At 39.3% G+C, this 24,733-nt stretch overlaps 3 protein-coding genes across 3 annotated transcripts; all 3 read left to right on the plus strand.

Annotated features, from left to right (window-relative positions):
- Positions 1 to 1,928: 1,928 nt before the first annotated feature.
- On the plus strand, positions 1,929 to 2,663 carry LOC124136711. The gene has a single exon (XM_046502706.2). The coding sequence runs from the start codon at positions 1,929 to 1,931 to the stop codon at positions 2,661 to 2,663; it is 735 nt and encodes a 244-aa protein (XP_046358662.2).
- Positions 2,664 to 17,459: 14,796 nt separating this feature from the next.
- Positions 17,460 to 18,327, plus strand: LOC124136728. Its single transcript, XM_046502724.2, has one exon. The coding sequence runs from the start codon at positions 17,512 to 17,514 to the stop codon at positions 18,253 to 18,255; it is 744 nt and encodes a 247-aa protein (XP_046358680.2). The 5' UTR covers positions 17,460 to 17,511; the 3' UTR covers positions 18,256 to 18,327.
- Positions 18,328 to 19,067: 740 nt separating this feature from the next.
- LOC125372628 lies at positions 19,068 to 20,345 on the plus strand. Its single transcript, XM_048383080.1, has one exon. The coding sequence runs from the start codon at positions 19,068 to 19,070 to the stop codon at positions 20,343 to 20,345; it is 1,278 nt and encodes a 425-aa protein (XP_048239037.1).
- Positions 20,346 to 24,733: the final 4,388 nt, after the last annotated feature.

Consider the following 24,733-nt stretch of genomic DNA (forward strand, 5'->3'; position numbering starts at 1 on the left):
ATCTAACTATATAACGTAAACGAATGTGATAAGTGTACCCCAGTTCATTTTAGTTCTGATGTGGCGCCTCAGATGACTGGATCACTTTAGTACCGAAAGGCCAAATGTATAATAATGATTTCTATCTAATTCACATAATAAGTTTTATAATGACACACATACCAGCTTCCTCGTAAATTAAGGGCATTAATACACAAACGCCATTTTATCTCATGGTGGTATATTGAAGACATCTGTTATATTTAATATTTCAATTTATTTTTTATAACATTGTGACGCATTAATCAGTTTTTTAGTGGGAGCTAAATAGTGCTCGTGCTTTTTTACAAGCCCTCAACCTCCATGCTGAAACTCTTTGAGCGTATCTTGTGAACCATTCAAGAGACAAGTGAAGGTAATCATCGTAGGTGTTTTTTCCGTTTGTTAACGATAAGTACACAAGCTCAACCAGCTATCAAACATTATTTTAAACATCACTCATAATCCCCAGTATTGAAGTAATCAATGTATCTCTAAGGTAGCTCTGACAAGACCTCTGATGTGTTACGTTATATGTATTTGCCGTGCAATAAGGTTATGGTACAGTTGTTTAAGTGACACACTTGGCCGGATTGCCTCGATTGGTATCCGTGGGTTTCTATGATGATGTAAAAATGTAAGACCTGCACCAATTTGTGATTTCCTCCCACATCAGATCACGCTAAACCGACACACAGTGGCATGACTGAAATCCTGTTCAAAGCGGGGTTAAACTCACAATCACGTCTTTTTAAATCCTTTGCGTTTTTGACACATTGACATAATTGTCACATATTTTGTATTAAATTGACGTGACACACAGAAATCTGTATCAACTGTGTGTATGTATTTAGCCTACAACGATGTGAAATGAAAAAAGTCTCCATCAACGATTTCAAGTGACATTCAGTCAGGTGTGTTTGTATTACTAAGGAACGCAGCAAGAGTGCTATGCACGTGCATGCAATGTTACTACGAAACGGTGAGTGCATCCTGCCCTATCGTCAAAATAGGGCATTACACCAGACTGCATGTCCGTCACTGATGCGTCAAACAAGGAATCAGATCACGGTGATTGTTGTCAGTCTTTGTTCTTCGTTAGTTTATGATGGAACTAAATCAAACTATATAATATATATTTATATGTAATGTAAATAAGGGCATTATCGAGAAATCCCAAGTTTGCGAAATGCCGAAATGCCTATCACAGTAGGCAAAAGCGTATTAATTGACCCCCTGTCTATGTTAGCCAACCACTTCCCCTCCACGTAAAGATCCGGGGTAGAAGAGTTCTTCAGCAACCCATGCTTGCCGTAAAAGGCGACTATGCTTGTCGTAAGTTGTAAGCTTGTCGACTTGGTTGATGCATGTCATCGTATCCCAATTGCATGGATCATGGTCATGATGTCAATAACAGAATGGTTTGGTCCAGACTCGATTATTTACAGACCGCCGTCATACAGCTGGAATATTGCTGAGTGCAAACAAACAAACAAAACCTTCCCCTTCAAGAAAATTAAATGGTTGCTCCCTTACTGTGTTGAGTTTTGTGTACATTTGGATTTACTGATCATTAGCAAAACTGAGTTAAAAGACGTATAAAGACCATATCCATGTTTCTGCAACTTGAAGTATGTCAGTCACTGTAGGACAGATTGAATTACGCTTAGAGGCAGAAGTTAAGATAACATCATTGAATATACGTACTTGTGGATGTTATCTTCGGATCAACAATTAGGGTGGCGGCCTCGAGCCATGAAAGCTGTGATTGGTCGAACGAACCTTAAACCTATTGATGTCCATATAGTTGAGAGGTATTTAAGCGTTAAGTCGTCTTTCAACATCACTCAACTCTCACTGAGTCTCCTAGTCAGGGTTTTATCTCACACCGTCACGACCTCCTCACTACCATGAACGTCCTTCTCATGCTGGCCGCTGTTCTGGCTGTCTCCTATGCCCGAGACTGTGGACACACGACAGAAACCCCTACTTCAAACACTGAAGCCCCTACTACAATACAAATTTCTACAACTTGGCCTGAAGGATCCTTTGCTCTTCCTCAACCCGTTGGTGGCTGTCCTGGTAGTGAGTGGAAGAATGGATCATTCTATCAAGACACTGAAGATTATTACAACGGAAATACCTGGAACACCACCAATATGAGCGGCATTAAGAAGAAAGACGGATATTTGAATACTTACTGCATCATGGAGGGCACCACTGCCAGAACTGTGAGTTGGCCTGCCGGTACCTACTGCATCTTGAGGAAGAACGGCGTCTGCCCAGGGGGTTTCCAGGAAGGTTCCCTTCTTTGGGATGATGAGAACAACTACAACATGAATCATGTCACAGACCAGAGCACCCTCCCCGATGGTGAGTTCAACAAAGACACCAAGTTGTTTTATTGTTGCCGAGAGGATGCTGCTCCAGCTCAAGAGATAGCCTTGCCTACATCTGCCTCCTTTTACCTCCTGATGAAGACAGGCGAGTGTCAGAGCGTCGCTGGGATGTCGGTGACAGTGGAGACGAAGATGTGGGATGACGAAGACACCAACAACCAGAATGCCAGAGTTGGATCTACTCCATTCCAAATCGGGGATGGTACTAACTTTGGCATCAACTATTGCTACTATTATTCCATGTAATGCATACGAGGGGTATGCCTGTTTAAAATAAAAAAGAACATGCAAGTTTACTTTCGTTTTTGTATTATTTATCTTATGATATATGTTATATACGACGCCCATGTATGTAAACGTACACTGTAACATGGTGTTACATATGATCACAAACGACAATGCATATACGTTTGGGATATCCATCATGAACCTTCTCTCAAAATAGCCTTGCCTACATCTGCCCCCTTATACCTCCTGATGAAGACTGGCGTGCGTCAGAAAGTCGCTTGGATGTCAGTGACAGTGGAGACGATGTTATGGTTTTACGCCGCTTTTAGCAATATTCCAGCAATATCACGGCGGGAGACACCAGAAATGGGCTTCACACATTGTACCCATGTCGGGAATCGAACCCGGGTCTTCGGCGTGACGAGCGAATGCTTTAACCACTAGGCTACCCGACCGCCCCCTCACTGTATCATGATGTTATATATGATGTATATGTATCACAAACGACAATGCATGTACATTCTGGATATTCATTAACAAACAAATTGAAAGTGGGGAGTATATGAGCCTTTCTCACGAATATCTATACTGAACAACAAAAGTTCCTGTGACATTGAATAAGATCTAATGCAAAGTTTTGTTTTTTTACCAAATCTGAAACAATTTCGGTTTGCAAAAGAACAAAGACTCCTGTAAGTGTTCAAATGGTTTAATTTGCCACACTGACTTAAGATAATGCGTGATTTAAAAAGAAAAAACATGAACATGCCAAAATGTCGATTTACAAATCAATGGCGTGTGTGTCCACCTCTGGTTGCGATGCAAGCAACAAATCTTCGTCTCATGGAATGGACCAGGCGTCGCACAACGTCCTGTGGGATATCTGTCCATATCTGCTGGAGAATGTTTCGAAGTATCTGGAGTGTCTGTGGAAAACGTGGTTGACGTCGAAGGCGCCGATCCATCTCATCCAACATGTGCTCGAATGGTGAGAGATCAGGGGAGCGAGCCGGCCAGGGGATGACATTCACGTTGTTTTGTTGCAGAGAATCCTAAACAGGTCGAGCAATATAAGGCCGGGCGTTGTCATGTTGAAAGGTAATGCCTGGGCCATGACGACGCAAAAACGGTGAAACAACAGGGCCAATGATCTCGTCGCGGTAGCGCTGTCCATTGAGATTCCCCTCTACCACTATCAAACGGGTCCTCTGTCTTGCTGTAATCCCACCCCATACCATAACGCTGCCGCCCCCGAACCGATCTTCTTCCATGACACAATGATTGACGTAACGTTCACCTCGACGTCGGTACACTCGAATCCGTCCATCGCTGTGGCTGAGGCGAAAACGAAACTCGTCAGTGAATAGAACTTGTCCCCACGGCATGGCCGTCCAGCATAGACGCTGTCTGCACCACTGTAGACGTGCTTGACGGTGGCTTCCTGTCAAAATGGGACGTCTGGCGGGTCTTCTGGCGACAATCCCTGCACATCTGAGGCGACGACGTACGCTTTGTGAAGATATTCGTCGAAGGCCAGGGATGCTTCTTGCAGTCACTGTTGCTGGCTGGAATCGATTTCGTAGGTGTGTTGTTCGAATCTAGTTTTCTTGTCGATTATTGGTTACGCGTGGCCTGTCACTCCGAGGATGGTCTCTGACTGCATTCGTCTGTTGCCAACGTTGCCATAAACACCAAATGTTGTTTCTGTGGACGTTAAATTGTCTTGCAACATTACGTTGACTCGATCCTGCTTCAAGCATACCAATGGCTCGCAGACGCTCATTTTCGGACAGGCGTGGCATTTCGTAATGTTGAATAATTGCGTAATTTTGTTGTTTTTCTGAGTGGTTGTTGTCAGCACGATGTTAAACAATGCATATTGAATCCCGTTAACGCACATGTTTTTATACCCATTCTTGGGTAGTGAAATGTTTGAGGCTTGCATAAAAGTCAACTTTTGCATGGAATGCATCCTTTTCTGTAGCAGTTGCGGTTTTTTTTACTTGATTCCATACATGTACTACAATATTGATAACCAAACTTTACTTGTTTGAAAAATGCACTAAAATATTGGTGTCACAGGAACTTTTGTTGTTGAGTAAATATCGTATCCATGGTTACAGTGATGACACGAGGTAAGAAAGGGCTAAGCCCCTGGTATCTCCTGTTTGAATGTCGTGGCCGTGATATAGGTGGCATTTACTCAGTTTTGTAATGTATAAAATAGATAATACGTACAGGTGTGTTACTCTTTCAATCTTTGAATATGTCTCTAACTTTTCCGACTGAATGTAAGGCATTCCTAACATTGTAATGTAGTGTCTTGTTCTCAACGAAATACCAGTATTTATTTTGAAATATAAGACATCCAAGTTAATGGCTTTTCCGTATTGTTACTCTTGTACAGTGGAGCTCGTTAGTCTGGATATCCCTGACGAAACAGTTCAGGACGTCCATCTATATTAAAGGACATTACTACGTAGCTGTGATTCGTTAATCCGTCAATTTGTTCATCCGGACGATTTTGCTAGGAATGACACTCTCCCGGTTGACAGGGTTTTGCTGTTAAATGTTGTGCATGCTGCATGTGTATGCTTGATATATTCTTGAAAAAGAGACCAAAATTTAAGGGACAAATGTATGTTCTGCTTTAGCTAGTCACTGTAAAGTTGTGGTGGTGACACCAAGTGTTCGAACCCTAAGGGCACGAACAAATTCAATCCAGAGAAGGATCCTCTACTTTTGAAGTGTGCCCTGTAACTATCGTCATCACATCCTACTTCTATTTTCTACACTACAGGCAAGGGACGACCAAGAGGATCAGCTGGTTAGGCCCGCTGACTTGGATGATGCATGTCATCGTATCCATTTGCGTAGATCGATGCTCATGACGTCAATCTATGGATTGTCTGATTCAGACTCGATTATTTTCAGATCGCCGTCATAAAGCTGGATATTGCTGAGTGAGGGGATAAACAACAAACAAACAAACAATTATTCCGGACTGGTTTTATTGGTACTAAGGCCACAACAGCCAGGTACTGTTATTACATGTGTTTGCGTTTTTACTAAATTCATACACGAAATATTTAATCAGATCAAAAAAGATATCAACACCTTTTTAAAACTGCTGTGTCAGAGCATAATACAATAGAAGACGGTTTGGATACATATGCAGAGAAGTGTCGTGTCGGACGTCATACCATTGTGACCCAGTTTTGCACAATATGGCAGTCTAGACAATAATTAAGATTAAGGGTGTCTACACACGGATAAAGTCCCCAAACATATTCGCACTCGACTATTTAATCTTCCACAACGTAATCAGATTTTCACCTTCTGCCCAACACCGCGATAAAGAGAGACGGCAGGACGTTTTCCTAAGCCTTATTATCCCTTATATTCCTGGTCATGTCGCTGTAATGTACTCATGCATGTGGATACGACGGAAGTAGTTTATCTATATATGTGTAAATCGGATTTGATTTTGCTGACAGAATTTGACAGATATTTTACTTAAATTGCAGAATTGCAATAGTATATAAATCTGATATATTAGGTACATATGTTTATCAAATGACATTTTACAATTATAGAGTATACATAATATTGAGTGACGCCGCTTTGAACAGTATTCCAGTTTTGGCGTGTCAGCTTGATGTGGGAGGAAAGCCCGAAGTGATGCAGCTTTTAGGCGTTGACCACTTTGGTGAAACCCACGAGTGCTGACAAACTTAAAACAAGATCGGAGCGAATCAGGATTCGAACCCACCCACGATCATCTATTAGGCTTCTGACATGTCCAAGGGACGCAACTCTGCACAGCGAATGTGGACGCCTTAGACGACTGGTCCACCAGTGTCCCTATAATCTTGACATGGATGAAATACATGATACTATTTCAAGTGGAAAAGCAAGATAACCCCCAAAACGACAGGAATGTTCATATATGATCTATCAATGCCGCCGATGTTTTCATGTTTCATTAGAATGGTGTATGTTGACAATTCTCTATTTAATGTTATTTTTTTATAAGTTCTTCAGGAAAAGGTATCTCTTATCTAATAACAAACCTTAAACATCTCTAGACATACTAGAGACTAGATATGGCTGAAATATTGCCGATGTGACGTTACATTTTTACTCACTCACTCACTCACTAAAATGACATATTGCATGTTATTTTCCATTAACGAAATGTATCTGATGTTTTTCTAAAAAGTTCTCTCAGTGATACATATCTATAATTTTCACCGTTATTTTGCCAGTTAAAGAAAGAAAACTGCAACGACAACTTTAATCGACGATGTGTAATAAACCTCTTCCGATTAGATAACGCGAATACTATGTGGATAGTTTAAAGCCGCAGTCACCAAACTGATCCTGGGCAAGGAAAACGAGGGGTCGGTGAGTGAGGGCCATGATTTCAACTTCCAAAGAGTAAACTTTCACTTCATGTCGAACAGTATTCCAGCAGCTCCATTCGTTGGTGTTTACATTTCGCAACTTTTGAGATACAATCGAGCATGCTCTTTCTACCAAGATTTCAAAGAGCGTCATACGACCCTTGCTCAGAAGTTGTTTGATGAAGGTTACATCATTGCCAAAAGTTTTATGGTAGACATGTGGAGAACATTTCCAAAGATGACGTAGTAGCGACGTGAAATGATGTGCGATGGAATTCCATCGGGTGCCACCAGTGGGGCAAAATACGCTCACCTTTTCGCGAACACTTTTTGATATCGATTCATAAACACATGCTCATAATTAGGTCGACATTGCACAAACGACTCTGCTTTATGCAGATATTTCTATTGGATACGGAAAGGGTTTCGTCGCTTTATTTGAGGCTATCATGGAGTGATTGAGGTCTTTTCTGACATATAATTCTCTCTCTCTCTCTCTCTCTCCCTCTCTCTCTCTCTCTATATATATATATATATATATATGTGTGTGTGTGTGTGTGTGTGTGTGTGTGTGTGTGTGTGTGTGTGTGTGTGTGTGTGTGTGTGTGTGTGTGAGTGTATATGGGTTGCTGAAGATCTATTCCACCCTGGATCGTCAGGGGTCTTATTGAATGGGACATCAAGACGACCATTAGGGCAAATTTGATATACATCTATAGTGAAACTTTGTCTGGACCCCGTTCATCTCGAACTGCTTTCTGGGCGCATTCTGTTGGAAGATCTTCATTAATATGCATTTGATGGTCATTGTTTCTTAACAATGATTCGTTACCATGATAGCTTATATTTATACGCCTCTGATATGAGAAAAAAACATCCCATACAAATTTCGTACTATAGCATTCTATATATAATACATATGGGAAGGATTTCCTAAAGAATTGACCTTCGGTTTGCATGGGTTCATTGGAGTATGAACCTGCATACACTTATGAACGTCAATTTCGCGGTAATGTGACCGACCTCTCGTCCAATGGAAAAGCCGTATATCGTGTAAACGTCAAATTAAAAAAATATGAAACAATGTACGTAATAATATCACTGAGGCCGACAGGGGGTGAATCTGTAATGGAAACCCGAAGATGCAAACATAAATGAAACCTTGATGCGATGAATCAACACGGCACCAAATCGAATGGTTTCTATTGAAAAGACAAATATGTTTGCTCTAAATGCATTGTTTAAACACTCAGATCTAAAAAACTCAAAGTGCGCTCATAAGCTGTGTTTGAAAGGTTTTAGCAGTGTAATGTGTGTTATCGCAGAATCCTGTCGCGTACACTGATCTTACCTCTAGTGTACGAATCCAGTGCAGGAATGTAACATATCGTCCTTTCGTTATGGTTGCAAAATGCAAAGGTGATACACTTTGAGTAAGATGGGTTTAACGCCGTTTTCAACAGTATTCCAGTTATTCTGCAGACTTTTACCACTTTGGTGAAACCCACGAGAACGGGTATGGTGCTGATAGATCTAGAAACATAATCGGGGCCAACCAGGACTCGAACACACGACCATAGGTTTCTGGCCTGCCAAAGGGACACAACTCTGTACAGCGAATTGCGGGGCCTTGGACGAATGGGCCCCAGGATACACTTTGAACAAATTGACAAAGTATGCATTTCGCATTCACCTCCTCATAAGCGCCCATGGACACAAATAGAAATAAAATAATTTCGACACTACACTGTAAAACGGAGAAATTAAATGAACACGTAGCTATTGAGTGAATTAGAACAATACGTCCATCAAGACACTGTATTACAACACAGAAAATAGAGGAGCCCTATAATATATAATGAGTTAAGCGAACGTACAGGGTCATCGTTCGGCAAGTCGTACTTGGACTCAAGTCAGAAGACTTTGGCAATACGTTAAAGATGACGTTATCTCCAAAACAAATTATGGATTCAATCCAGCTGGCAAACCACATGTCTGATGAAATCATTGATAAGCCACGCTTATAGTTGGCTGTGATAGTTGAATTAAAAATGAACCCCACTGAACCATTTCTTCATTTGCGAATGATATCTACTAATATCCTGTTTCAAATCGACTCCAATTCCCAAGTGAATTTCATTACTGAGAAACGTAAATATGCGCTCTCCACAGAGGGAAGTCCGAAACTAAAGAAGAAGAAAACTTCGCCATGCTTGTGGTTTTGACACAGAGGTCCATCCATGGTATGCCCAGCATATGTAGATGGGACATATGTATGTCGTGGAAATGATAAATAAACCATTCTTTGAAATAGGCCCGTTTACAGCCTCAGACGTATCCAGGCAAACAACCTGCTCTTGTCCTTTTTGATAAATCCAATGAAATCATTTATATCATTGACTTTTCTGTCCCTTTTGACACTTATTGTGATTGACAAGATTCAGGAAAAAACATGGCAAATATACGGACCTCGCTTTCGAAATGTCACGCTTGCATCCCAAGTACCAAGTCCATCTCCCAATAGTTCTCAGTGCTTTTAATTTGGTACCTCACCATTCTGTTATCTAACATTGGGAGAGTACCCGCGTTTGCTGCCAGGAATCCAGCCTATCTTGGTAATGCAGAAGGCTGCAGTGTTTGGGAGTCATGACATTCTCCGAAAAGTTCTTGGTGGATTCGACTTGGGCGAAGTCCCATTCGCTGTAAGTCTGGGTTGCGTCTACAGGGGGCAAGGAGGGGGCAAGGGCTCTGAGCTGATTATGAGCCAAACCATCCTGACTGTGCCAGGATCACCAAGACCCTCTTTGCTGCATTTCTTTTTATTTTAATCAGTACATAATTATTAAATAATAACGACAAAACCCGTTCATAAGAAATCTCTGATGAAAGCAGAGGCGACAGTACGATTCCGACTATATTGTAAGCACGTAAATCATTATGAAATAGTGATGAGACCATATCTCACTACTGTTTCATCTCGATACAGTAATCCCTATTCACAAAGATAAATGTAGATAATCATACTTCACAGTTGGTAGCTTTAAGGATATAACCCTTATAGCAATATTGAACCAATACGCGACGAGTGTTGCCGATTGTGATTGTGATACTTAACCTGCTTCGCGAACACATGGTTTCATCATTCTTTACAATATTCGCTTCTGTTCTGATAGAAAGTATTTGTTTCTATATGTTTTCTATCCAGATATATAAGTATGAATAACTAAACGGTCTTAAAAAGTGGCCTTTCCACACAAAAAACATACACGGATGGTTGATGAATGTGAGGCAATGCTTTTATGTCAGTCTATATCCAATTACACAAAATTGTATTCATATATTCTTAGATCATGAAAAATTAACTGAATGTAACAAGAGAGATCGTTTCCTCACTCATTTGTCTAAATTTTAATACGTTTACGAAGACAACGGAGGGGAAATGTATCAGATCTATATCTTAATGAACACCAAGGCAGAGCTATCCTCGTTTTTCGAACACGGTATCTTTATATACGTGGTTCTACTATGTTGTTGAATCATGATACTAAAGTTTAGACGTTCATGACAGAGAATACTCAGTTTGGAATATCTGGCTTTTGAGTGCCAAAACATATTACAAAATGGTGGTGAAAATTAGAGATGAAACCAGGTGTTAGCGAAAAGGGTCAGAAATGCTTCATACAGTTAAGAGAAGCATTAAGTTATTGGGTAGATATCATATCAAACTCTTAATGGGATCCCCTATAATGGGACCTGTGGTTACCTTTGCATGTGTCTGTGACGGGTGCACTAGAAAGGTGAACTAGAAATGCAAGAGATAAGTGAAACCTCGTCAACTGTTTCATATTTAGATCTATGCACACAAATCTAGATTGACAAAACTGTCCACAAAACTATGTTACAAGAGGGGGATTCAGGATATAGTCGGAATCGTACAATCGACTCGGTTTTCGCAGATATATTTTTATGAATATGGAAAAGGTTTTGTCCGTTTATTTCAACTTTTTCGATAGTAAACTCTCTCTCTTAATGTTAAGCAATATTGCAGCAGCTTTAGCCTTTGATGTCTACATTTCATAACTGTTGAGTTACAATTGAGCAAGAACTGTTTATGATTATATAAAGGGCGTCATACGTCAATATATATTAATTGACTTGCCTTTGCATGTGTTATTGACGGGTGCCACCTGTGGGCCAGGAAACGCTCACTTTTGCGCGAACATCTAACTGGTATCATCACTATTTGATTGTGATTCATAAATACATGCTCACGATAAGCCGGAATCGGACAATCGAGGTGTCTTGTGGGTATGGGAAGGGGTTTGTCGCCTTTTCACTTCGTGGTATTTAATTAAGTCGAGATGTATGACTAATATGCTGTTTCGGCTACGTTGTTATAAAACACCATCCTTATCTTATAACAATGACCTTGAAATATTTTGTAAGCAACTCAAATCCATGGAGGATAAATATAACATGGTATTGTTCAAAAACATTTTACTTGAACTTATATATGTAAAATGAGTGTATCATACTAATGTGCCAACTTGATTTTAAGGAACGTTTGATGGTCACAACGTTTGTATTCACTGATTTAAACTCACACCCAGTTCATCAAATTAACTCCTGGTTAGAAAATGTATTGTTCTTCAGCAACCAATGCTTGTCGTAGGAGACGACTCATGGGATCGGGTTGCTCAGGATCAGGCTCGCTGATTTGGTTGATGGATGTCATCGTATTCCATTTGCGTAGATTGATGCTCATGATGTAAATCACTGAATTATCAGGTCATACCGATGTCACATACATTCAAGTATAAAAGAAGTGCCTAAGGAAGAGCATCTTGTTGGAAGATCAGATCTGAAATACATGATTAACATATTTAACTAAACTCAAATATGATTCTTATACAGTAAACCTACTTTGAAAGTGTAACATTGGAAAGGTGAAAGGATTAAGGTACTGAACTATATACATGAACCCTACATAAAATGGTAATGGACTCATATATGGTATGCGAATTTAAATAATATTTCATAATGATTTATTCAACACGAACTAATAATTCATAGTTTGTATCTGAACCACGTTGACGTGAAAAAGCTGCATCCTCACTATCGGTTAATGTACATATCAACACTCTGTTGGAGATAATGAAACTAGTCAAACCAACAAACCAAGGGGCGGATCATTTGATATTTTATAGGCTTCACAGTTCTGTTATTATAGTGACAGACATTGTGATGTCCATATCATCATGAAACATAAGGGCTTTGGCTTGATTAACTGACTCTCATTAAAATATCATCTGCGACACAAAACAACTGCCTACAGTATAAATAATCCAATATTGCCAAGCAGTGAAGCAAGAGGAAACTATTTTATACACCTGTTCATGATAACGTGTTTCCGTCTCCCTCGAATCATAAATGAAACATTCGTTGAGTCTCACAGTCAAGTTGTTAAACATTGCTAATAAATTGTGAAATTCAATCACAAAACTCTGTCATACATAAAATGATTCTGATCAAATTCGACAAATTCTTGTATGCTTTTTCATTCCATGTGATGCTTAGTTCTAGTTTTGCAGGAGTTTTACATAGGATAGAAAAGAACGCAAATATATAAGTAAATCCATTTTGATTATTATGCTAGAATGTCCCAGAATTTCGGCGAAAGAGCAAATGAATTTATCTATATCAGTTAATAAGTTTGAAGTGGATTAAACAAACTGGCACAGCTGACTATGTCGTGTCAATACGAGTGGCGACCCTTGTTTCGTTATTCCTGAACACCCCCCTCCAACAGCCTACCGTTGGAGTCTTGAAAAACTGTTTGAAGAATGTATGAAGCACATATTAAACATGTAGCTGGTGTTTTCACACCAAACATCCCATCATTTCGAAACTTCTACTCGGATTGACACAATCAAAACAATGGAATTTGGACAAGAAATTTAACTTAGGTTTCAGGAATATCGATGGTCTAAAATCGTTCAATAATGGGCAAATAGGCAATTCCCTTCCACTGATTTATCTATCTGAGCTACAAATGATGGAGACCTCGTCTGATTCGTATTTAGATCCGTGGAGATTCGGAGATTCGGAGTGCCCGCGGACCTGTATGCCAAGAGGGATGACTTCGGCTTTCCAACGGTCAACTTTCCCTTCATGTCCAGCAATATTCCAGCGGTTCCTGCCTTTGGTGTCATCACTGATTTGCAATGATCCACCCATGCTATTGTCAACGCTGTTTTGCCTTTCAGGTCCAATGGAATCTGTTTCGGCGGATAATAGAGCCTGGTTATTCTCTGGCGTTGACAATTTATATGTTTTCATTTCCAAACATCTGCTGTACAATCGAGCATGCTCTTTCTCAAGATTTCAAAGAGCGTCAATTGGCTTTTTATTAATGGTTGTTTGATAAGGGTTACAACTCTCAAGGCCTTGGTAATTTTAAAGCCCTCAATGGGTTTTAAGGTAAAAACTGTGGAAGCCATTTCAAAATTTGACGCAGTAGTAGTGATAAATTTGATGTAATATGCAATTCCATATTTTGACTATTTTCACACTCTTTGGGTTCCCGTGGGGTTTTTTTGCCGAATGACAATTGGTTTGCCATAGTATATGTTTGTGTTTGTATCATCGTTATTTGGTTGTGATTAATAAACACATATGATATGGTCGGGATCTAACAGTGTATTTTAACTGGGATTTCTTAGGATCATAGAACGGTTTTTATCGAGTCTATTGAAGTGATAAGTGGAACAGATTAAAAACAAAAGAAAAACCTGCAGAAAATATTGAACATAAACAATTTTCGTGACAAGTAAACTGTTACTTCGGAACTTCAAATATAGTGAGTGAACCACTTGCTATTAAAACAACTTTATTTTAGCAAACACGGCATGACACATATACCTTCACAGTATGTGTGAACATGAAATAATACGATCAGTTATGGCGAATAAGAGAACAGAAAAACGGACGGGTGGTATGCAAATATAAACTTGCTTTCTAAACTGCAGGTGGTATATTTACACTAAAACAAGTAATTTATCAAAATGGCGACATCTGTGTTCTTTGCATCGGATCGGAAAGCAATACACTTTCGTTTCATGTTTTCAACTAAGTTTAATTAAACAAAGAGTTTTCAGACAATATTGGCGCATATTTAAGTATATTTAAAGTGACATTTTCATAAACAATACCATCTGCAATTCTGCCTTAAGCTATAATTATTAATATCTATCAAATGTTTCCAATCAGTCTTCATCAGGGATGTAAGATTAATTCAACAAAGAGTTTTCAGACAATATTGGCGCATATTTAAGTATATTTAAAGTGACATTTTCATAAACAATACCATCTGCAATTCTGCCTAAAGCTATAATTATTAATATCTATCAAATGTTTCCAATCAGTCTTCATCAGGGATGTAATCATTATTATAGACACCTGTTGAGACACATGTTGCTTGGCACAAGAGACAAATCATCTATAAAGGTAGACAGAAACATTTTCTCAATATACTGTTTACATTTAAAAAAACGCCTGTAATAAACCATCCTATCCATGTCGACGGGATATAAGTAAGGTCTTGTTTTAGTGTCAACGCCTAGGCAAATTTCCCTTTTACTGTTTGAGAAAAACTGCGAGCACGAGATGTTCTGTACTTATAAAATTAACGCGTTAACACCGCTTTAAGCGGTATTCAAGTTATATCACGGCGTGTTAGCTTAATGTGGGAGGAAAGCCCGAAGCGATGCAGGTTTCATACGTTTACCAGTTTGGTGAAATTCACGAGAACGGATATGGTGCTGACAAACTTAGACACATAATCGGGGAGAACTAGGATCAAATCCACGATCATAGGTGTCTGGCGTGCCCAAAGTACAAAACTCTCCAAATTGAATTGCGTTGCCTTACACGACTGGGCCACCCGTTCCCCTATAGTTAAAGATACAGTATTAAGTTAACAATATCAACAGAATAATGTCTTCACATCTGAGATTTAAAACAACACAAGCCAGTAATAGATTTCGTCTCTCTTTTCACGAGTAGCCACTCTTAAGCGTGTTATCCCTGAAATCTTCTCTCCAAACAATCTGGTATTTCCTGCATAATCAATCAAGCTGTGTTTTAAGACGTGTTGTAGAATGATTGAAACACCTGTGCAATTTAAACACGCAGTGGGTTTTTTCACATTTAACGTCCGACTATCTGTTTAGTGATGAGGATGTTTCTCAGACACAAGGTCGGTACTTAAAGTTACCGTTCAGAGCCGAGAAAACCTGCGACAAATAGTTGTGCTCAAAAAAAAAAATCTACTTCAACTAGATAACTCATATACATCTTCCAAACTTTTCCTAACAAGTTGACATCTTGGATATAACTCTAACTTTTAACGAAAAACATGTTCCTGTGCTGGCTGACATTGCATTTAATGTGTATTATGCTGTTTTGTTGTAGCTGCGGATATATACAACATGTGTGATACGTACAACATAGTGTTTAGAATATCACTACTTTTGTCGCAAGTGGAATTAAACTTTGTTACAAACGGCATCAACTACCCGATGAAGAACATTTTCATACATGACCGTCTCAACTGACTTGCAAACCAAAGTCAAATGGTGTGGAGGTTTTATCCAAGAAAAATATCGGGCAGAAGCCAGTGATTGATATGTGCAACATCCACGCACTCAGGGATCGAAGCCTCTTTTTGTGACAAGCATTAAGTTGTTGGATGGGGCCTTGTTCTAACCCGTAATCACCGAGGGGTATATGCACGTACCTTACAGAAAATGACTGTATTTGAAGTTTATGGAATGCACGAGCTTTGAAACTGCTAATATATTATTGACTCATCGTAAACAGTTTACATTAGAACTTAAGAACAAAACAAACGATTAAAAATACTTTTATATGAAAATATATGGAAAATCATCAACAAGACATCATTTAAATATCTATCAAGCACAAAGATAAGACGGTTTTATCTTTTTCGCGAAGACCTGGTGTCTTTCTCATATTTTCGGTGACCCATTCATATAATTTTCATCACAATTTCCACTTTTATGTCCAATGGTATCTGTTTCGGCAAATAATCGAGCTTTTCTTCTGGGATTGACATTTTATATTGAGTGTTGTATTATCGAAAGATGTCTATCTACAAATGATATGTTTTATAAGAAGAGATATGTTGGAAACACTGTAAAGGAGGATAACAATACCAGAACTACTCTATGAACAAGCAAAACAAGCCAAGACGTTAGTCAGGAACTTCAATTTACATAGAGAACAACATGTCAAGTTAAATGCTTGTCAAGTTTTCTTTTCTTGAAACAGAAATTTAAATTAAAATCGGAAAAACCTTTCCGTGTAGTAACTTTGAATATTACAAAAATAATTCTACTTCAACTAGATAACTCATATACATCTTCAAAACATTTCAAAACAAGTTGACATCTTGGATATAACTCTAACTTTAACGAAAAACATGGTTCTGTGCTGGCTAACATTGCATTTAATGTGTATTATACTATTTTGTTGTAGCTGAGTACATGTACAACATGTGTGATACGTAAAACATAGTGTTTAGAATCTCACTACTTTTATCGCAAGTGGAATGGTATCTGTTTCGGCAAATAATCGAGATTTTTTTCTAGGGTTGACATTTCATATACATTGTTGTATCATAGGAAGATGTCTTTCGACAAATGATCTGTTTTATAAGAAGAGATATGTTGCAAACACTGTAAAGGAGAATAACAATACCAGAACTACTCTATGAATGCAAATAAAAGACAATAAGGAATAAACTGGATTAACTAAAGGTAAATACATTACTAAAAAAAAGATACGTGTGTTTGGATATCAAGAAAGAAGGAATGATGTGTTAACTCCTTGTCACAATTTCGAAAATTGTATTTTTCATAGACAAGTATTGAATATTGTATCTACTTAAGATTACGAGAAATATTTATGGCTATCCAATGGCTGTTTTTTCCTTAAACCGTCATACATTCATAAGATGTTTTGCCGTCATAAATTATTCAAATCTTATAAAATAGGCGCAAAACAGAATATTATTCTCGATATATTTTCATTTCAGCTGATAAAGAGAGTTCAACAGACAAAGGAATTGCAGTTCTCTGAATTATTTACTTATATTGTGATACATAGGAACAGAAGGACACCAATCTGCAATATGTAAGTAACGAATTCATTAACGAACTTTCATTGTTATACCATCTGCAACTCTGCCTTGAGCTATGATTAAATTAATCAAATGTTTCCAATCACAATACGGAAGTATGATATACACCTGTTGATGACGCGAAAACAGTGTTTCTGCCATGTATAAATGTTACAGATGGCTCTCTCAGCATCATTGAAGTCTCGAGGAGTCCCACAGTCAGGATCTCATCTCAGGCCGTTACGACTACCTAACTACCATGAACGTCCTTCTCATTCTGACCGCTGTTCTGGCTGTCTCCTATGCTCGAGACTGTGGACACACAACGGAAACCCCAACGTCCAACCCCACTGAAGCCCCGACTACACTACAAATACCTACAACATGGCCTGAAGGATCCTTTGCTCTGCCTCAGACCAACGATGGCTGTCCTGGTAGTGAGTGGAAGGATGGAGCTTTCTATCAAGACACTGAAGATTATTACAACGGAAATACCTGGAACACCACCAATATGAGCGGAATTAAGAAGAAAGACGGTTATTTAAATACTTATTGCATCATGGAGGGCACCACTGCCAGATCTGGGAGTTGGCCGGCCGGTACCTACTGCATCTTGAGGAAGAACGGCGTCTGCCCAGGAGGTTTCCAGGAAGGTTCCCTTCTTTGGGATGATGAGAACAACTACAACATGAACCATGTCTCAGACCAGAGCACCCTCCCCGATGGTGAGTTCAACAAAGACACCAAGCTGTTTTATTGTTGCCGAGAGGATGCTTCTCCAGCTCAAGAGATAGCCTTGCCAACATCTGCCCCCTTCTACCTCCTGATGAAGACAGGCGTGTGTCAGAGCGTCGCTGGGATGTCGGTGACAGTGGAGACGATGTTTTGGGATGATGAAGACACCAACAACCACAATGCCAGAGAAGGATCCACTCCCTTTCAAACTGGAAGTCCTGCCAACATTCATCTCAACTACTGCTACTACTCTCCTACAACACTGTAAATTGTTCAAGAATGTAATCAAAAGGCTTGGGAGAGGTGTATTCTGCACTGTAATAAATGATATATTTTTCAAGAACTGTGTTGTTACATTTATGCGCTTTCTAGGTACACATACTCCTATTTTATTCAGGCACTCGTGAAGAGCAACCTCCTCGTGGTGAGTGCTGGGTAGCGCTAATAGCTCTTCCCCCGTGTGGAACCGGGGTAGAATATTTCCACAGCACCCCATTGCTGGTCGTAAGAGGCGACCAAAGTGGGCAGCCCGTTTGCCGTGGGTTGCGTCCCTGTGTCGGCGGAGGACGGGAGTCTGGTAGTTGAGGGCACTGGTTCCTGGAACTGTGTTCCTTTGCCCAACACACTACTTCGACCCTTACTTCGCCTAGACGGGTGGTAAGATGGGCCCGGTCTTATCAATCGGCTGGTCATGCCAGGCCCTGTGCGTAATATTGTAAATGCACACATGTGTTGTATTTTGATGTATATTTTGGCCTTGGCCATGCATAATTTGTGTGAATTAACTATTTTGGATTATATAAATTGCCTAGAGTCTTACGCCAGAAGGCGGTGGCTCATGGGCCAATCTGGTGATGTTGACCTCCAAATTCAATATGTATCCAATTACTTGTCATGGGCCGAACCAGCCTGGCATTTAATTTGGTATACAAATATTGCTATTTGCGTCATACTTGCTGGAGTATATCATCCCTGTATCCCTGGTGTTTGCATGTTGGAGTTCCGGTGCAACAAAACATCGCTCTTTGTAGCACTCCTTGGTGGGTGGGGAGCAGGGGTGCTGAATTACTATATTTCACCATGTCACACCAAAACCCTGGTTCAACCCGTTCCAAACGAAGACATGTCGATCTTGATGACATTGATCAAAGTGAACAATTATCTCGTGGCTTAGATTCCTGGTCCCGTTTTATTGTGATTGAGGCAGCTAACAAACAACCTATTAAGCTAAATCCATTCGCCATTTCCAAAGCTGTTTTAGGAATTTGCGGAGAAGTGAACAATGTTACACGTCTTCGCAGTGGCTCTCTTCTCGTTGAGTGTACACGGAGACAGCAATCTCTGAATCTTTTGTCTGTAACTACATTCGCAAATATTGAGGTTGCTGTGTCCGTCCACAAAACCTTGAATTCTTGCCGAGGCATTGTTCGAGACAGAGCTCGCTGCCTGTCCGACATGTCAGAGCAGGAAATTACTGATGAACTGACAACTCAAGGGGTAACAGCAGTTAAGCGTTTTACTATGAAATCGAGAGATGGTGACATCATCCCGTCAAACACTTATCTGCTTACATTTGCTCTTTCGGCCCTTCCTAAGTCAATCAAAGCTGGTTATCTCAACATCGGAGTGGAGGTGTATGTCCCCAATCCACTCCGTTGTTTCAAGTGCCAAAAGTTTGGACATGGTTCTAAATTTTGCAATCACTCTGTAGTCTGTCAGCGCTGTGGCGAAGGCCATGACAACACTGACTGCACGGCTGAAGTGAAATGTGCCAACTGCAAAGGAACACATCTGGCTTCATCAAAGTTATGTCCTGAATGGCAAAAACAGACAAAAATCCTGAAGCTCAAACATGAGAACAATATCTCGTTTTACGAGGCTAAGAAGCTCATTGAAAATCAATCTCCACAAACTCCACTAACCAGAACATATTCTGCTGCTGTAGCTATCGCTACTCCTGCAAATCCTACAAAAACATCCATTTCTATCCAGACAGATTTGACATGGATTACATCCGATCAACCTGTTAACATATCTTCTGTAGTAACTTCACATACATCTTCCACTCAAACAGTAGGCCCATCCGAACCTTTGACTGCTGAAGCTGGTGTGGAGTCTGTTGCTAAAGATCCAGAGGCTGTAGAACCAGCTACTATCGAATCTGCCGTTGTTACTCTGACAAGAAAAGAAAGAAAAAAATTAAACAGAAAACAAACTCCTTTGAAATCCTCGTCTTCAGAGGTTTTTCTCAACAACCCCTTTGATGCTCTTGACATGGATGTCACCCCATCTCCAGAGACCAGAAGGGGTTCTTCTTCCTCACATTCTCGTGAGCGTTCACCAATTGAGCCACCGTGACTCAATCATCACATTTAATACAGTGGAACTGTAGAGGACTTAGGAATAATTATAACGATTTACAACTCTTAATTCAAGATTTTAAACCATCAGCGTTATGTTTACAAGAAACATACTACAAAGAAACCGACACATTTGATATACGAGGTTATTCCTCCTACAATGTATTTTCACCTCCTGGTGCTAAGGCCACTGGAGGCTCTTCAATCTTCATAAAACAAGGTGTTATCCATAGCCCCGTCCATCTTGCAACCCCCCTTCAAGCTGTTGCAGTCCGTGTGACTCTGCACATTGTGTTTACATTGTGCTCACTCTATATTCCACCATCTTCTTCTCTCCGACAGTCTGAACTTCAAGCTCTCTATGATCAACTCCCAAAGCCCTGTATTATCATGGGCGATTTAAATGGACACAATCCACTTTGGGGTAGTGTTCAGACTAATAACAAGGGAAAACTTTTGGAAGATTTCATTTCCAGCAACGATTTTTGTATCCATAATGATGGTTCAAATACGTATCTGCATCCCGGTGCAGGTACCTACTCTGCTCTCGATTTGTCAGTAACAGATTCTGAATTATTAAACGAATTTGAATGGTCCGTCCATGAAGACCTCTGTGGAAGTGATCATTTCCCAACCATTTTAAAACCCGTCTTACCTTCCGATGTTCCTCCTTCAACAAGATGGAACTTTTCTAAGGCTAACTGGCCTTTATTCGAAATACTTGCATCCAAAAAGTTACAACCTGATCTGTTTCTTGATGCTACTGACCCTGTACAATTATTTTCTGATGAATTAAACAAAATCGCTGATGACTGTATTCCTAAGTCCTCTACAAATCCTCACATTCGTAAACCATGGTTTAACGATGACTGCAAACAAGCTAGGAAGGCACGGAAAAAGGCTGAACACTACTTCCGTCGCCATCCAATGGTACATAATTTGAATAAATTTAAAATTTTAAATGCTAAAGCCAGACGTACGTTTAAACAAAATAAACGCCAATCTTGGCAAAATTATGTTTCCAAGATAAATTCTCGTACGCCCATGTCTAAGGTATGGAACATGATCCAGAAAATTAAAGGTAAAGGTTCTAAATCTAGCATACATCACCTTAAAAATGGAGACGAACTATTGACTGATAAATCGGAAATTGCAAATAAACTTGGTGAAACATTAGCAAAACATTCTTCTTCCTCTAACTATGTGCCTAAATTCCAAAAATACCAAAAACTGCAAGAAACGAAAATCATAAATTTTAAATCAAATAATGGGGAAGATTATAACGAAATATTTTCAATCCATGAGCTTCATACTGCTCTTGGACAAGCACACGATACTGCTACAGGAGCTGATAATATACATTATCAACTCCTCAAACATTTACCAGACTCATGTTTAGAAACCCTTCTACTAATTTTTGATGAAATCTGGACATCAGGTGAATTTCCATCCTCATGGCGAGATGCTATAATTGTTCCAATACCTAAGCCAGGACGTGATCATACTGATCCTTCAAATTATCGTCCAATTTCATTGACCAGCTGCGTTTGCAAAACCATGGAACGCATGATCAATAATCGCCTAGTTTGGTACTTAGAAACCAATAACCTAATTACAAATATTCAATGTGGTTTCCGTAAAAATAGAAGTACAATTGATCATTTAGTACGTTTAGAATCATTTGTTAAAAATGCCATCATAAACAAACAACATGCAGTGTCTATCTTTTTCGATCTCGAAAAAGCATATGACACTACATGGAAACATGGTATTTTAAAGGACTTACACGATTTTGGATTGAGAGGCCGTTTGCCTCAATTTATATCCAAATTTTTAACTGACAGACAATTTCAAGTCCGCGTGGGCTCAACCCTGTCTGATCATTATAATCAGGATCAGGGTGTCCCACAAGGCAGTATCTTGTCTGTTACACTATTTAGTATTAAGATAAATAGCCTGTCTAAGGTCTTAAATGATTCCATAGATGGGTCGCTTTTCGTGGATGATTTTAACATATCTTGTTGTGGTAAAAATATGCATTCAATTGAAAGACAATTGCAGTTATGTCTTAATAAAATTCAAAGATGGTCACTTGAAAATGGCTTTAAATTTTCTAAAGCCAAGACAAATTGTATACATTTTTGTCGCAAATATAAACCACATCCAGACCCTGTACTGTATTTGGATGGCACACCTATCAAAATTGTAAAGGAAGCCAAATTCCTGGGACTTATTTTTGATAGCCATTTGACATTTAAACCCCATATCAAATACCTTAAAGCTAAATGCCTGAAGGCACTCAATGTGTTAAAAGTCGTTTCCAATTCAAAGTGGGGAGGTGATCAGAAGACCCTCCTCCAACTATATAGATCTCTCATACGTTCTAAACTGGATTATGGCTCCATCGTTTATGGGGGTGCTTGCAAAAGCAATCTAAAAATTCTGGATTCTATACATCACCAAGGACTACGGCTCTGCCTTGGCTCCTTCAGAACTTCTCCAATTAACAGTTTATATGTAGAGGCTGATGAACCATCACTAAAACTAAGACGTCTAAAATTATCTTTACAGTATATTACCAAATTATCTTCAAATCAGTCAAACCCTGCATATGATTGCGTTTTTCACCCCCTATATGAAGACCTCTACCCAAAGAAATCTTCTCTTATTCCCCCTCTTGGAATAAGGTTGAAAACTGCAATTTCTGATGCAAATTTACACCTTGAAAATATTTCTCCTTACCGCCTTTTGTCTTCACCTCCTTGGCAACTTATAAAGCCCGTAGTAGACCTGACACTCACACAACTAAAGAAATCACAAACTAATCCCCTAATTTATCAACAAGAATACCATCAACTGAGAACTAAATATGATACATACAAATCTATTTTTACAGATGGATCCAAGGATGGTGACGCAGTTGCTAGCGCTACTGTCATTGGAACCAGAACAATATCGTCCAGGTTGCCACATGACAGTTCAATTTTCACGGCAGAAGCACACGCCATCTTAACAGCTCTTAAATACATTCAAAATCAATCGAAGCATAAGAAGTTCATAATATTTTCAGACTCTCTTTCATGTCTTCAGGCTATTCACAATATGTCCAGCACACATCCACTTTTGCTCGAAATTGTCGAATTATACAATGATCTAGCTACTGGCCAATACGACATCGTTTTCTGTTGGTTACCCAGCCATGTAGGAATCGTAGGTAACACAATGGCTGATGCTGCTGCAAAAGCAGCACTCAACAAATCTGTGACACCACTTCTTCTACCCTACAGTGATTATAAACCTGTTGTTAGATGTTATATCAGAGATCTAATGCAGAAGAAGTGGGACACCCAAGTGGGTATAAATAAATTACATGAAATTAAACCAAATATCGGTTACACCTACTTGGGCTGTCAGTCCAGGTTTGAAGAGGTCATTATGCGACGATGTCGTATTGGCCATTCAAGATATACAAATGAATATCTTTTAAAAGGTGAGGATCCTCCATTTTGTATCCCTTGTGATGTGAGAATCACCGTCAAGCATGTCCTGCTTGATTGTGTTGATTTTTCCATCACAAGGGATAAATATTTCAAAGTTTCATCCTTAAAGGATCTTTTTAGTATCAATGCTCGTTTAATTCTTGCTTTTTTAAAAGAAATTGAATTGTTACATAAATTTTGATTGATATGTTTTGTATATAATATAGTTTTTATAATTGGTAAAATAAAGTTGATGACTGAGATTGTTAGTGGCTGTATCCTTGAAGGGGGTTGAAGTAACGTAAAATTATTGTCCCCCAGAGAGGATATGTAAGACCACATCATTCAAAGTACATTTATTCTTGCCACAGTTTTAGACGTAGAATATTTGTTTATTTTAAGTGTTGGCTAAATTGCATATAATCACCAGCGGCTGAAGGGATGGTGTAAATCCTGCTGGGGAGTCGTGCAGGTAGCAAAAGTATTGTAAGTCCCCACAGTCCCCAGTACGGTGGCCTAACTTTGGTTGCTGGTGATCTATAGCCCATTTTTATATTGTATTGTTGATTGAAAATGTATTCTTTTTAAAGCTCTCAACTAGTTTTAAAATCACAACTGTGATACTCTAGTTATTTTTACTGTCCTTCGATGACAGGTATTTACTCCATTCAAATTTTTGTATTTTATGTCAGTTCTCGTCACGATATGGCTGAAATACTGCCGATGTGACGTTAAATATTAACTCACTCACTCACCTATTTTATTCAAGGAAATCAAACAGATAAAGTTGCCTTTGCACCTTTCTTCGATCCAAATGCTTTACTTGTCTCCGAAAAGTCCATATGTTCGAAGTCAAAAGAACAAAGTATTATGTCCCATAACCAGTTTAGCCATCATTGCCAGCAAC

This window comes from Haliotis rufescens, unplaced genomic scaffold (genome assembly GCF_023055435.1).
Source record: "Haliotis rufescens isolate VD_foot unplaced genomic scaffold, xgHalRufe1.0.p SCAF_1, whole genome shotgun sequence".
Lineage (NCBI taxonomy): Eukaryota > Metazoa > Mollusca > Gastropoda > Lepetellida > Haliotidae > Haliotis > Haliotis rufescens.

What these genes read in the sequence shown, in the direction of transcription:
- LOC124136711 (XM_046502706.2), top strand. Translation starts at nt 1,929, where the DNA reads ATGAACGTCCTTCTCATGCTGGCCGCTGTTCTGGCTGTCTCCTATGCC.
- LOC124136728 (XM_046502724.2), top strand. Translation starts at nt 17,512, where the DNA reads ATGAACGTCCTTCTCATTCTGACCGCTGTTCTGGCTGTCTCCTATGCT.
- LOC125372628 (XM_048383080.1), top strand. Translation starts at nt 19,068, where the DNA reads ATGTCACACCAAAACCCTGGTTCAACCCGTTCCAAACGAAGACATGTC.